Raw genomic sequence first — 13,271 nt, 5'->3', positions numbered from 1 at the left:
GGCGACGACCCTTTCTAAATTCGATTTATTCCAAGTTGTGTATAACATTTTGGTGCATAGATTAAAGCTCAATATTAGTACAATATCTTATATATGGAAACAAAACAAATATTAGGAGAACCTTTCTATACAGTGTATAGCTAATCATGAGTTTGTTGATACATCAGTGATTACTTTGAATTTGATTGCAGGCGCAATCGTTAGACGTTCGCACATACGGTGAAGCCAATAGCTATCTACGCAGTTATGAACATAGTCGAAATCAACGTATCAGAGAGCTACGTACAGCTTCAGCAGGCAGTCAAGTTCAGGACGTCCAAGACGGGCAGGCCAGTAGCAAAGTAAACAATAATGATAATCCAAATAGCAGTGACAGTACGAGCACCAGTAAAAGAAAGAAAATACGTAGCACAGGGGAAATTCCTCAGTCACTAGCGGACGTTCCCTCAGCGAAAAGAGACGATCGTGACACAACGCCGGCTAATAGTCGAATGACTGGTGGGATGCCGGAAGTGCGTCACACGCCGATTATCCCTAGTGAATCCTCTCGAAGCCCAACAATGTCGACGTTTTCAGAGTCAAATCAAGTCCCTTCACCACTTCCGCAACAACTGGAAGAACCGAGTCAAGAAAATGTCGTCGTTACCAAGGCGGAGTCGCGACTCGATGCCAAGAGCATTTATGTAGACGCCTCAGCGAGTGGTTCGGATGGTACCACAGTCACGTCGGATGCAGGGCAAAAATTTCCGCAGGTTGTCACCCCGGCTCGGATCGAAGAAACGAAACAAGCTGTTCAGGAAGATGGTGACGTGGCTCAACGCGGGGACCAGAAATCTGAAGCAGCCTCTCCGAATGCAACAGATGGCCCCCAATTGCCTTTAGTTGAGATGGAGACAGATACTAGTACGGCGGGGACCGCGGCAAATGAAGATGGCCTGAAGCAGAATGATACAGAGAACGCAACATCGATTTTGAATGATTCAATCATTGATGGAAAAGAGGTGAGTTCATCGAAAGCTGAAACTTACTGAGCGAGATCAGAGACGACAAAGCGTGCTACGAGTTGTCAAGTTTTAATATTTGTAAACATTAGATAGCGGAATTGGTGTTGTTCAGCAGGTAATCTCTTACTTACAATGTGATTTCGGTGCTACGATAGAATGGTTAGTTTGCTTTTTCTTTTTTACAATTTCTATTTACTATTTGAAAACCTGACCGAAACCGATAAATGTAAGCAATTTCTTCATAGAATGATGGAATCGACATTATATAATGTCGATTCCATCATTATGATATGTATATATATATATATTTAGGGCTACCTTCCGCCCTAATCAAATAATTTAAAAATATTAAAATAATAACGAAATACTCGGAGTGAATGGCTGACAACTGCGGTAAGAACAATGTACTACGGCGTCGTTTATGGTCAGTGCCAAAATAGTCGCGTGGTCTGTGTACATGACTAGTTTTGAAAGGCTCAAGTTTTCAGTCAGGGTCTTTTAAGTCAATTCATCTTATCTGCCATTATTCAGACTATCTCCACATAAAGGTATAGTAACTTATTTTTATTTGCAAATGTCACTGATTTTTTTCTGTATAGAAACCGCTAGGCAAAATGATCTATTGACAGAATTATTTTTAACTCGAACCGGCTGATTTGATTGAATTTATTTTTTACAGGCAATGCCGAGCTTCGACGAGTGGAAGAAGATTCGTCTTGAACAAGAGCAACTTCAAGAGATTCCATCGCAAACGAAAATCAAGGAGCCTGAACAACGAGAAATAATAAAGCCTATAGAACGCAAACGTGGTAGGCGTAATTATGCCTCGGTGGAGTGCGGAGCTAAGTTACTGTCGGCTAATCCAGGAGCCGAAAGTGCGTCCAAGATTTTGTTAGAATCCAAGGATGAGTATATGCTAAATCCTTGCAATTCACTACAGAAAGAGGGTATGTGGTTCACAGTTGAACTGTGCGAGAGTATCCACCCGACTCATCTAGAGCTGGCCAACTTCGAGCTGTATTCATCGACTGGTAAAGCGTTTGTCGTGTACATGGGTGACCCCGATGAGTCGCGAGACTGGACTCGGATTGGCAAATTCGAAATGGCTCAACTCAAGACTGTGCAGAGCTTTCCACTTGACGCGCCTGGATTTGGCAAGGCAATCAAAGTCGAGTTTCAAAGCATTTACGAAAACAACCAGTACTACTGTCCGTTGAGTTTAGTGCGAGTGTTCGGCAGCTCGATGGTTGACGATTACGAAGAGAAAGTTTCGGAAGACATTACTGCTCAGCTTGAGCAGAAACAACCAAAGGCGTCAAAGGAACAGGCAGCTGAACTGCCAGTAGCTACACCAGGTGGCGTTGGTCGCAATGTTGGCAGTGGTGAAAACATGGTTTCGCGCGCCAAACAGGCGGTGATCAACATAATTAGTTCAGTGAGTCAAGCTGTTTCTGGGAGCTCATCAACGCGGTCCGCTGCCAATTCGAATGGCACCGACTGTCCGGACACTGGGTCCAAGGTAGCGGATAACGAAAGAAAATCGCCGTCAACTGTTGCATCAGAGTTCGACGGATGCATCGAGCTGACTAATTTTAGTGGGTCGGACGGCCTATTATGGCCATCAATGAAGTGTCATCGAAAACCCTTTATCAAGGAATTAGAAAGGAGTTGTTCGTATCAGGATCCAGAGGGGCTGGCTGATCTGATGGCGACTGATACGCCACCGATATCCCATCCACCACTCCAGACCAAATCTATGACACCAGCATCAGCGTTCATCACTTCAACAGTGGCTGATATTGCGCCGACGCGAACCACGAAGCCGACAAAAGATGTGAAAACCCAAATACTGGTCTCCATTATCCCGCCTGACCTTAACAAGAAACAGGCTGAACAAAAAGGCAAGCCACAACAACATAACAAATTGGCACAGCAGAAACAGCAACACCAGCCAAACGAGCAGCAGGATGATCAACAGACAAAGAAAAAGATCGTAGAGGCTGGGACGGACAGTAAAGCTCCGGTGCAGCCTTCAACCCAGAATACGCTGATTGAAGACAAGGAAAAACGGGCCGAACGCGGTCCCGAAACAACGGAATCAACCACTATTACTCCGAAAGCTTCAGTTAAGTTGCCTCCGCAGCAGCAACAGCAGTTGCACAATATCGTCCTCTCGTCACAACCGGTAATTCCCTTGACGAAGCCCCATGGGCAGATAGGCAACGGGCTGGCGACACCTACAAAGGAAAACCTTTTCAGTCGGTTTGAAAGTCGAATCAAGCAACTCGAGCTGAATACGAACCTCAGCAGCGACTATCTGCAGGAACTGAGTCAGCGGTATCGTAAACAAATGGAGGAGATGCAAACGGCTTTCAACAAAACTGTAGCCGTCCTTAATGCCGAAGCAAAGAAAGCCGCTGAACGAGACCAAAACCAACAGGTAGCACTTGCAGCCTTGCAGGTAAATAAATTATGTAATTCAAGCATTCTGTTGTGATCGGCATTTCATCTTTTTAGTTCTACTTTAGTTTTTGCTGGTTCTGCTACGTCGATAAAAGTGGTTGTCAGGTTACATTTTTTAATTATTGAATATCGTGAATTAAGTACAAGGATGTAGTTCTTATACTTCGTCGCACCAGGCCTTCTATGATGGGCCACTACGCAATTTACTTGATCTTGGTGGTGTTTTTCTAACGATTTCACGATCTTCCCCACCGTCTATCCTTTGAGTACCTCAGGAGAGGCTTACCTCAGCCATGGAAACCCTCCGGATGTTGGAAGTGGAGCGCGATTCCCTGTGGTGGCGTCTTTTGCTTGTCTATTGTGCCCTCCTGGTCGCGTCGGTGGCAATTCTTATAGTCATCCTTCATATCGTACCGAGACGGGCAATTGCTTCTTTTATGAGCTCGGATCTACTTGAAAGGCGAATCCGAGACGTGGTTACTGCAAGAGAACGAGAAGTTCGCGTTGAACGAACTAACCAACGGATTTCTACCCAGAAAAAAGATGCCGAAATAGAGGCCATTTCGTCCAATAAAGAGCAGCCCGTCTTGAAGTCCAAAGAGAAAAGAGATCAGTTAAGCTTGGCTGAAATTAATATGGCCGCTAATAGCCTTAGAAACGATCCGGTCGATTACAGTAAGCCCAAGTTGGAGCAGAAAGATTTTTCTGCTCAAGGTAGGCATCGTTTAATATGCCAAATCTGTTTTTAGATATGTAATCAGTGTTCGTTGTTTGCAATTCATGTTGCTAGTCTTAACTTTGAATAATATTGTATATTAACGTATAGCCTTGTTTTCCTGATAGTTTCGTGATTTCCTATAATATATTAGAACAGGACAAGTATACCATAACGTCATATGTCCGAGTTTCCTCTCCATAGGAAGAACAAATGTATCTATGAAGGAAGAAATTAGGATACGATTAAATATGTATTTATCAGATGGCATTGCAGTTTATCCAGTGAAGATGAACGAACCGGAAGAGCAGTCACGAACAAGCGCAGGACCATTACTCAGAGAGGAATCACAAACTATCTTCAAGGTATGGTGTCCGAACTAAATCTTCCCTGCTTCATTTGCTTCATACTTGCTATACCTCGATAACAAAAGCCAAGCGCATGTTGGAGCTTTTCATTGGGGCATAAACACCAGTGTATTTAACTTCGTTGCTTAAATTTTTCGGCGGTGTGTACTGTTATGCTTTTCGCTGACGAACTAAATGTGGGCATCTTACTTTCTGTACGCTACAGCTGGCACGCACCGTTCGATAAATGCTACTTCTACGAAAGCACGTGTCTGTGTAGATGAACGTTGTGTAGGAATAATTTCGGCCGTAAAGCAGAGCTACATTAATAATTAACTATATTATTAACGAAGAACAGCTAGATTCAGTATTTTAAGCCGATAATACCAAAAAGTTGCCCTGGACTGATACAAGCCACTTTGGATATATGCATTCTCGGTTTTGTTGCTGGTTGCTTTTTTTTTTTTAAATTCACTCTAAATTCCTATAAAATTTCTATAAACGATATATAGGCTAACGCAAAGGTAATGGAATTCGCATTTTGAATTTGAAAAAAAAAAAGAAGTGAAACCCATGTTGTGTTCATTGATAGCCCGGATATAATAACATTGAAAAGCATGACATAAGAAATCATTGGACGCTACATCGTGACGACGAAAAAAACGGTCTTTAGATGGAAGAGATACGAACTTATTCGAGGAGTGCAATTGCGTTACTGTGTTTGCGTGTGTGATATTCTGATTGTATCTGAATTTGCTTCAGTTATATAAAAAAAAAAAAAAAACTATGACGCAGATGTGTTATATTTAACATTAAACCTATCACTAGCGGTTAACTGGAAAATTTTCGCAGAAGTGCATCTATTTAAATATGGTAACCTCGTCATCGAAGGATCGATCAACCATTTTGGCTGGGCACAATTGAGATCGGTATTCAAAAAGTCTCGGTAGGTTCAGCACTGTTGCACGATTTGTTGTTAACGCAATTTGACAGTTCGCCGTATGTTTTATATTTTCGACAGCCGCTACATACAGCAACTTATTGCCTTCAATTACCTCCAGCAGTGGTGTGAACAGTTGACAAAGATCTACGTCCAGATGCCGACCTATTCCCTAATCCTAACTCCGTCCTGTTAATATTTCAGCCAATAAAACACTTAATTGCTTTTACCCTTTAAAATGCAATTCGAATCACAGGGTCTTCTGCCAGTGTAGTTTCTGCCGAAGAGCTGCACTAAGAACCGCCGATTCCCTTGCAAACGACCGTAGTAATTAACGTCTTCTCGACCTATCAAAGCAACCGGCGAAAACGTTATTTATCCTCCACTAACAATGGACTATAGTAGTGACCCATTGTTGCTAGATTGGCGCAATGGCTTAACGCAGAGCAATACGACCAGTGTATTTACTATGGATTTCTCTGTATACAAATAGGGCATGTGCGATTGAATGTATTTTATCTGCCATTACATAGCAAATGTGCAGACCCTCGTTTTGCCGGATGTATGGCATCAGCGTTGTTTCTGAATTAGAAAATCACGTTGATGATTTTGCCATGCATATTCAGATTCTGGGCTTTGAAAACGGGTTGGTTTTGTTAACCATAAAGCCAAAAAAGGTAATTTTCCGCGAGAATCCGAACGTTCAGACTACGCCAACAAGTGATAGTTAGATACACAGCATGAGCTCCGTTATTAACTGTCCTTAAAAATAAAAGTTGCATTTCCAAACGCAGTTTTCCACGAAGCTTCTAATGTACCTTTTCGTAACACGTAATGAATATCGGAGTTCCATAATTTTTCCATATACAACGCATTTCTCTCTGTATAAGTATCTGATAGCATACCACCGCGACTGTGCTTACTCGTTGCCAATGTTACCAATTTTATTATCCAAAATTGTCCACGCCTCCTTATGAATTAATCACACCCTGACAACGTATTCAACCAATTTCAGCAGAAACGTCGCCGACGTCACAGAGGTAAATCATCATCTAACAGCTGCACTGCCAGCCACGATCAACATGAACAGATGCGCATACACGGTTCAACTGTAAAAAGCACGTCTTCCACAAGCGACTCTAAACCATTTCCACTTACGCAGACACAAAACCTCTTCGGTGTTCTGGTTCGACACAACGAGGAAAGCCTCGGGGCGCTAACCAGCCCAACAAGACCCAGCAGTTCGTCGTGTTCGGTCGGCCATAGAAAACAAATACGCCGCCAGCACCATGTCACCACTAGGATAACTCTACAAACAGCAGCTGCCGAAGCAGCGGCCGGTTCTACCAACGATGTTAGCGCGGCTCACGAACGCGGTCATGAACTCAGTACGGCGCTTACGCCACTAATGGCGCGAAGTCTTTAAAGAATCAAAACTGATGAAAAGAAATGTAGGAATAGACTTGGTAGACGAACGCGACCGGATTGTGTGCCTAAATGCCATCGATTTTATGGGCCTGATACGTCTACATCTTCTATCGTTACGCTACCACAGGATAACTTGGTGAACGGAATGGGTTCGTCTTGCAGAGTTGTGGTGACCTTGGATAATTAATTGGGTAAGAATACTGTCGAACAGAACGAATACGGGACCCAGGACAATCCATGTACAAATACTTTCGGACAAATAGTACTTATACAGATTGCCCGCCCGATCGGGTCTATTTGTATCCCGTTGATATCCATACAAATGCGGATAGGACTAAACAGGATTGGCCTCAGTGTGAAAAAAGATCTATTTTAATTCTACGAGTGTCAACGCTCCGTACATTACTAGATAGTGTCACAGTATGACTGAATTTAGTTATATTATCTGGAGAACGCAATACATATGAAGGAGAGGGATAGATATACGAAAAAAATCAACAGTAGTGCAAAAAATGCTGAACTAAGAAATGAAAAAGCCAATAATTCTTCCGTAAATCCGGGTCAAAGGATATAATGACGTGTTGTAGTTTAGCTTGAAAGACACTTTTAAATGAGGCATTTTTGCGACTGCGTAGACCCAATGCGGTATAAGTCGCTTTATTTGCCATGACTGCACAAATCATGTGGTGGTCATATGTATACAGCTGATGTACATAGGCCAGGATTTGTTTTTGGAAGCAGATGAGATTGGTCTTAACATCGCTGGTCATAACATCGCGTTGTCCATTTATGCTATCAATTAACGCAAAGGGTCACTTTGTGTGTTAGAAAATCGACGTTTATGGAAGCATTTAGCTTGCTAAAGGGTTTTTTTTGACAAATTCATGATGGTGACCCTGACACAACTGTGATCTAGATGGGTACACTCAAACGAAAAAAAACATCACGCGACGAGGTGTTGCCGGATATTGAAACGACTCGATGCTACATGTGAAATCCAATTTTGAATCAAGCCTAAGAAATATTGAGAAGTTTAGAAATTATCTTTACTTCATTAGTTTTTGTCTGTTAGAGTTCGAAACGGGTATCGATTGTAGGCGTACGGCGCGCATCGCATCTTCTTGCACACTAGCCACGTTTTAGAATGTAAAAAGCGTCTGTAGCTGTCGGGTCTCACTGTAGTCAATACGTGATCTCTGTACCTTCAACTATAGTCCGTTTCTGATGACCTGAAGGTGTGAAGGGTCTGTTTCATGACGTTTGATGTACTGTTCAATGCAGTTATAGTATAGCTTGATGTTGCGTCATTGAATTTGCTTCTTTATCACCCTTGCGCTACCATACAGACATGTTTATAAATGTAAAAATTTTCCAAAAAATTTTCAGGATGTTTTTCTCTTGTATTTAAGTATAAGAGAGGCGTCCGAGATGCATCTTCCTTCAAAGTGTTTACGGCCGAAAACAAATTCTAACTGTAATACCCGTTTAATCAGTTTTAACCTAAAATCAAGCTAAATTGCGCATGAATTTCTAAGTATATGAAACGTAGTTTACCCGTTTATTTATAATTATCTTAAGCTTAAGTGCTATATTTTGCTGGGAATCTCAACACCCATTAGACTCTATTGAATTTGTATCAGCTTTACATTACGATTGATGTTTAAGCCACTGCATTTAAATCTGTAAAACACATCTACATATATTCAGCACTTTTAGCTATTTTAATCATCTGTTTACAGCACGTCACCTGTACTGTTTTTTTAACTATACATATATATATATATATATATATATATATATATATATATATATATATATTTTATCCACCTGTGGTCATTTGTTGATGAACGTTATTTGTTTATTTCCTAGTTTATTTGCTACACAGATGTTGTTACTTTGAATGGATTCTTCTGTGTCGTTGTTTTACCTCTCGACTCTATATGCGAAGCTGGTTGTCATCCGATATACACGAGGCTTACGTTACTGAATGGTAAAAAAAATAAAATACATTTTATATATAAAGCTGGATGTTTTCACCGTCTCTTTTCGTTCCTTGCATGGCTACTACGGCATGAACGCGCTATATTGTGTAGCATCAATCATCTTATGCACATAAGGTCTAAATGGGGTATTGTGGATTAGGTTCTTTTGGGCTATATGGCTATTGGCGAAACACGGTTGCAAAGTTTTGCCTGCCAATTGATATTTCGGTGGAGGTTTATAGTTGGGGCATATGGGGGGTAAATGCCTTTCCGATGAGCTAGTTATTTCCGTTGCTTTGATCACGAGTTTCCTTTCTATTTATAAGGAGCTGCTCTCCATTGTAATCAACTCCCACAAGTTCTTGAAGGTTTTGCAAGTGTCAGTTTGCCTAATCTGGCAGAGATATGAAAATACCAAATCAAGCCAATTTTCGCCATATTGCTTTACTTGTGTTCCTGCTTGATTGTGGTTATTCTATTCAATATTCTAGGAGAGATAAACCATAGTCCATTAAAAATGCATTTTTATTAGTTTAGTTTTTCCGATTCAATACTTAACCGATAACGTCTGTTTAAAAAAGTCCGATAAGATTTACTCATATTCGAAACTTTATTCCCGGTACCTTCAGTATCGGTGAATTTACCGAACAGCGAACAAAAAATAGCTTGCGATTTAGCTTATCACCAATAATGGACTTTGCTATTTACTTGACCTCACCTGAATTCCCTATACGCTTCTCTTTTGTTACGCCTCAAATTTTCATCTTCGATCCGTGTCCAGCACTCTTCCATGGTTACAGTAATGCTAGAAAAAGATTTCTCTTAATAAATTCTAAGTATAGTGAAGTGATTTTTCACAAAACGAGTTCTTGCTACCGCGCTTACTTACAAAAACCCACAATTTACGCACAACCACTTTTTGCTCGGGTGTTTTATTTTTCTTCAAAAACTCTATTGAAGAAGGTATTCCAAAAAAAGTCTAAGGATTGCTCTTGCGTTCTACACGCAGCATGTATTAGTCTTGTCAAATCTTCGTTGTTATCAGAGAAGACGAATTTATAATATGGAAAGCTGAGGACCAAAAGTGAATTATAGGTTAGTTACCGGATGATGCTTTATTTCAGCCTCCTCCACGTGCCTCTGAACTATCAATGGAAGCATGTCTGAAAAGTGCTTCAGAGCTATCCCTGCAAACGACACCGGGTGGTCTGTATGAGTCATCTCCGGAAGATGGCAGGGACCAACCTCATTGTCAAAGTCGATTAACGACCTCACCACCGACGAGCGCGATTAGATGTGAAGTTTCCACAACGAACGTAGCCTCGGTGACCCTCAACGATGTGGATGAAGCTACGTCACGAAGCTGTGCAGCCCATTGTGCTGTGGCTTGCTGTTCACATGCGATGCTTGGAAGATAGTTACAATGGCGACAAGGAACTACCATGTCATAATACTTAGTAAAAATATTTAATAATGCTGTAATATAAGAAGGCCTAAAGAGCTATAGCTTCTCAGTCATTGAGAGGGCTTGTTTAGCAGGAGAAACAGGTAATAGCATAGAACTATAGTAAACTGCGTGCGTTTCAAAAAATTCTCCTTTGTTCCTAACTGGGAAGCGGCGAAAAACAACGGGGCAAAAAAACAAGATGCGGCTGTTGCATCTAGTAGTTTAGAGAAGCGTTTCTGCACCTATACCGAAGTAGCGTAAAGTTGCGCATTAGATGAAATATGAGCAATGAACATTCAATAGCAATTGCGGCGGAAATAGCGCATAGTAACCATCACGCGCTACAAATACTTCTATATATAGAAATAACTGCATTAACAATAAGACCTGTGTGCGGATGGTCCAGGGGGTTTACCCACACACGATGAATGCCACCGGAAACGACAAAAAACCGTTCTTATTCGTTTCACTACAAAAAGAAGACCGATAGTTTTACGTTATTGTATTGTCATCGACAGAATAGCACACGACATAGGCGGCAGATAAGGAAGCGATGTATGTGCCGATGAGAGGAAGAAGTAGAAGATATTGTATTTAAGTCTACCGACTGGCTGAGATGTTTCTGCATAACGTGCAGACCTGTGAATATCATAAGAGAACGTGTTTGTTGGAAATAGAAAAATAGCATAAATCTGGGAACTAAGCTAGCTAAAATCGAAGCCTAAAAAGAATGCCTATATAAAAAGTATACCCCCATAACTAGTGTTAATAATATTTAGCTGAAATTTGCTCTGATCGGCCAGCGCCATCTTGGACAATGACTGGAGGGGTTTTTTTTTAGAATCTGCGTTTGAATAAATAAATTAGTCAAGAGGATGTTACCCTGAAGAAGTTCTAACGGCAATCAGCTGCAGCAAAGATTAGATGCAGTTTTCCAGGAAAATGTTCCTACTGTTGTATAAACAAAGGGATAGAGAAGAAGAAAATGTTAATTTTATTATCATAATAGTTGAGTTGTGGTTGCAGAAAATCACCTCACTGATCTCGTTGGTGATGCCTGAAGAGCTAGATTCTTTAAGCAAAGGACTTTTTAGAAGACACCCAGTAACTGGGATAATTATGGGAAATGCACAGGCCACTTGTTTCCAAGCATAATAATAATAATAAGGTTCGCTTTTCTATACCAAAATAAGCTACGTATATTGAAAATGGCCCTATTATAGATAGGAGCGCTGTAAAACTCTTGTATCTTTTTTAGTAAGTCGCGTCTTATCGCACGAGTACAGAGGTTACTCGTGGTGCCTGAAAGTGGCGATGATAAAATTGACGCAAAAGTGGGGTTGAACGAGATTCCCGCATCCGTTGGTCCTCTTCGTAATGCTCAAATATAAATGATTAACAGTGAACGCTTTAGTGCTTGAACTAAGCTGATACTGACTACAGTGCCTGGGCAGAATTAAGATCTTATTTAAGATGTCTCTTTGATAGCTGACGATATGATGGTATACAAGCTATTTTGCCATATAACGTAAACCTTTTCACTAAATTTGTCCGCACAAAATTATAGGTTCAACTCGTATAATTCTATTTCCTTCTGCGAATCCTTGTACACGTGGGAATACGTCATACTGTTATTAATATATCTATTGTGTGGACATGTTATGTAGCCCGCGGTAAACTGCAGTGACCCACTTCAGTGGGAAGGATCAGTGTTATCATGGTTTCTTACCGCGTCGTAAGTGACACAGAGTTGCTTGCCCACTGCGGCCAATGATTACTTTGCTAGTACTTCACGAGAGAAGGACAGTCAAACAGAAGACTAGGTTAAGCAAACAAAATGATTTTTTAAATATTCCCTTAAAACAAATAACATTTCGCGAACCTCCCTACTAAAAGATATTAACCTATCATCGATCAGTGATTTTTAAAAAAAGTATGAAAAAAGATCTTGCGCTAAAATTCTTATGCGCACTACACCAGCATTTGGGAAGCTGATATGGCTATTGGCTAAGAAAGTGTTTTTAATGGTCATACTTATTCATTACAGTGCTGGAAGCAAAATTTGCGGGTTCTTCGTAAAGCCATAGTGAGAACTGAGACTTGAAGAATATAGCTCAAGTCGAGATCTACCCGTCGTGGAGTGAAGCAGCCGATGACTGCTCGCAGAATGCATTTAATACGGTGAAATAAAAATTAAACCTTTACAGCGATCTGTGATGAACACCCACTGCACTTTGAGCGATCGTGTTATTATATTGCCAATATTACTAAAACCTGCATGGGCACAAGCGGCGGCAAAGTTTAAATATCGTCGAAGTAAGGTCGACGGTGACGGTGAAAAATATGTTAGAATTAATGCTGATGAAACTTTTCAAAGGATAAATTAGATTAAATATATCTTGATATTAAATACGGAGAACGTCCTCGTGTTTTTCTTTTCTTTATTGAAAACCCAGACAGTGACGGTGAGAACTAGTTAGTCATAATTTACATCATGTAATCAAATCTAGAAGAGGTTTGCATGTGTTCGTAGGAGTAGGCTTAGGTGCATGGTATGACCTAATGACGTATGGTGATTGTCAAAAGTGATCATACCTCATATACCAATATAGGGTGTCAACAGGTCAATGTATTGGATACGACAATTTCACTGGGTACGTAACTAACAATTTAAAAAAATTACCTGAAAATATTCTCTCAGTGACGCGCCGAAACTATTTGTCTCTGCTCCTAAGAAGAGTTATTTAATCTATGTCCCTGTGAAAGTTTTCTAGCATAAATATCGAGTAATTGTAAGCTTTCACAAAGTAGAATATATATGGGAAGATTAATCAGTTGAACCAGGAATATTTTTCTCATAAAAGTCAAACTGATCCGGCTGGACTCACGTACATCTGAGATCATTTGTGTAATACGAATTTATTTTTTGACGTAAAAGCTGCGTG

At 40.7% G+C, this 13,271-nt stretch overlaps 1 protein-coding gene across 6 annotated transcripts in view; it reads left to right on the top strand.

Annotated features, from left to right (window-relative positions):
- LOC111248236 (uncharacterized) overlaps window positions 1-12,745 on the top strand; it is a 53,057-nt gene extending 40,312 nt beyond the window's left edge. Inside the window, exons 3-9 of one of the 6 annotated variants that reach the window (XR_002672709.2) lie at window positions 192-1,001; window positions 1,684-3,465; window positions 3,743-4,181; window positions 4,447-4,547; window positions 6,485-7,088; window positions 8,767-8,887; window positions 10,004-10,142. Coding sequence is in view for 4 of the 6 variants with exons in the window: in XM_022801067.2 (XP_022656802.1) it covers window positions 192-1,001; window positions 1,684-3,465; window positions 3,743-4,181; window positions 4,447-4,547; window positions 6,485-6,895 (3,543 nt within the window). In the remaining 2 variants the exon portion in view is untranslated. Of the gene's footprint in view, window positions 1-191; window positions 1,002-1,683; window positions 3,466-3,742; window positions 4,182-4,446; window positions 4,548-4,755; window positions 5,320-6,484; window positions 8,590-8,766; window positions 8,888-10,003 lie in introns of those variants that run through there. The other 5 variants (XR_002672544.2, XM_022803257.2, XM_086977746.1 and 2 more) reach the window with 5 other exon arrangements.
- Window positions 12,746-13,271: the final 526 nt, after the last annotated feature.

This window comes from Varroa destructor, unplaced genomic scaffold (assembly GCF_002443255.2).
Source record: "Varroa destructor unplaced genomic scaffold, Vdes_3.0 BEIS01000001.1, whole genome shotgun sequence".
NCBI lineage: Eukaryota > Metazoa > Arthropoda > Arachnida > Mesostigmata > Varroidae > Varroa > Varroa destructor.
This window is presented reverse-complemented; position numbering and strand designations above follow the sequence as displayed.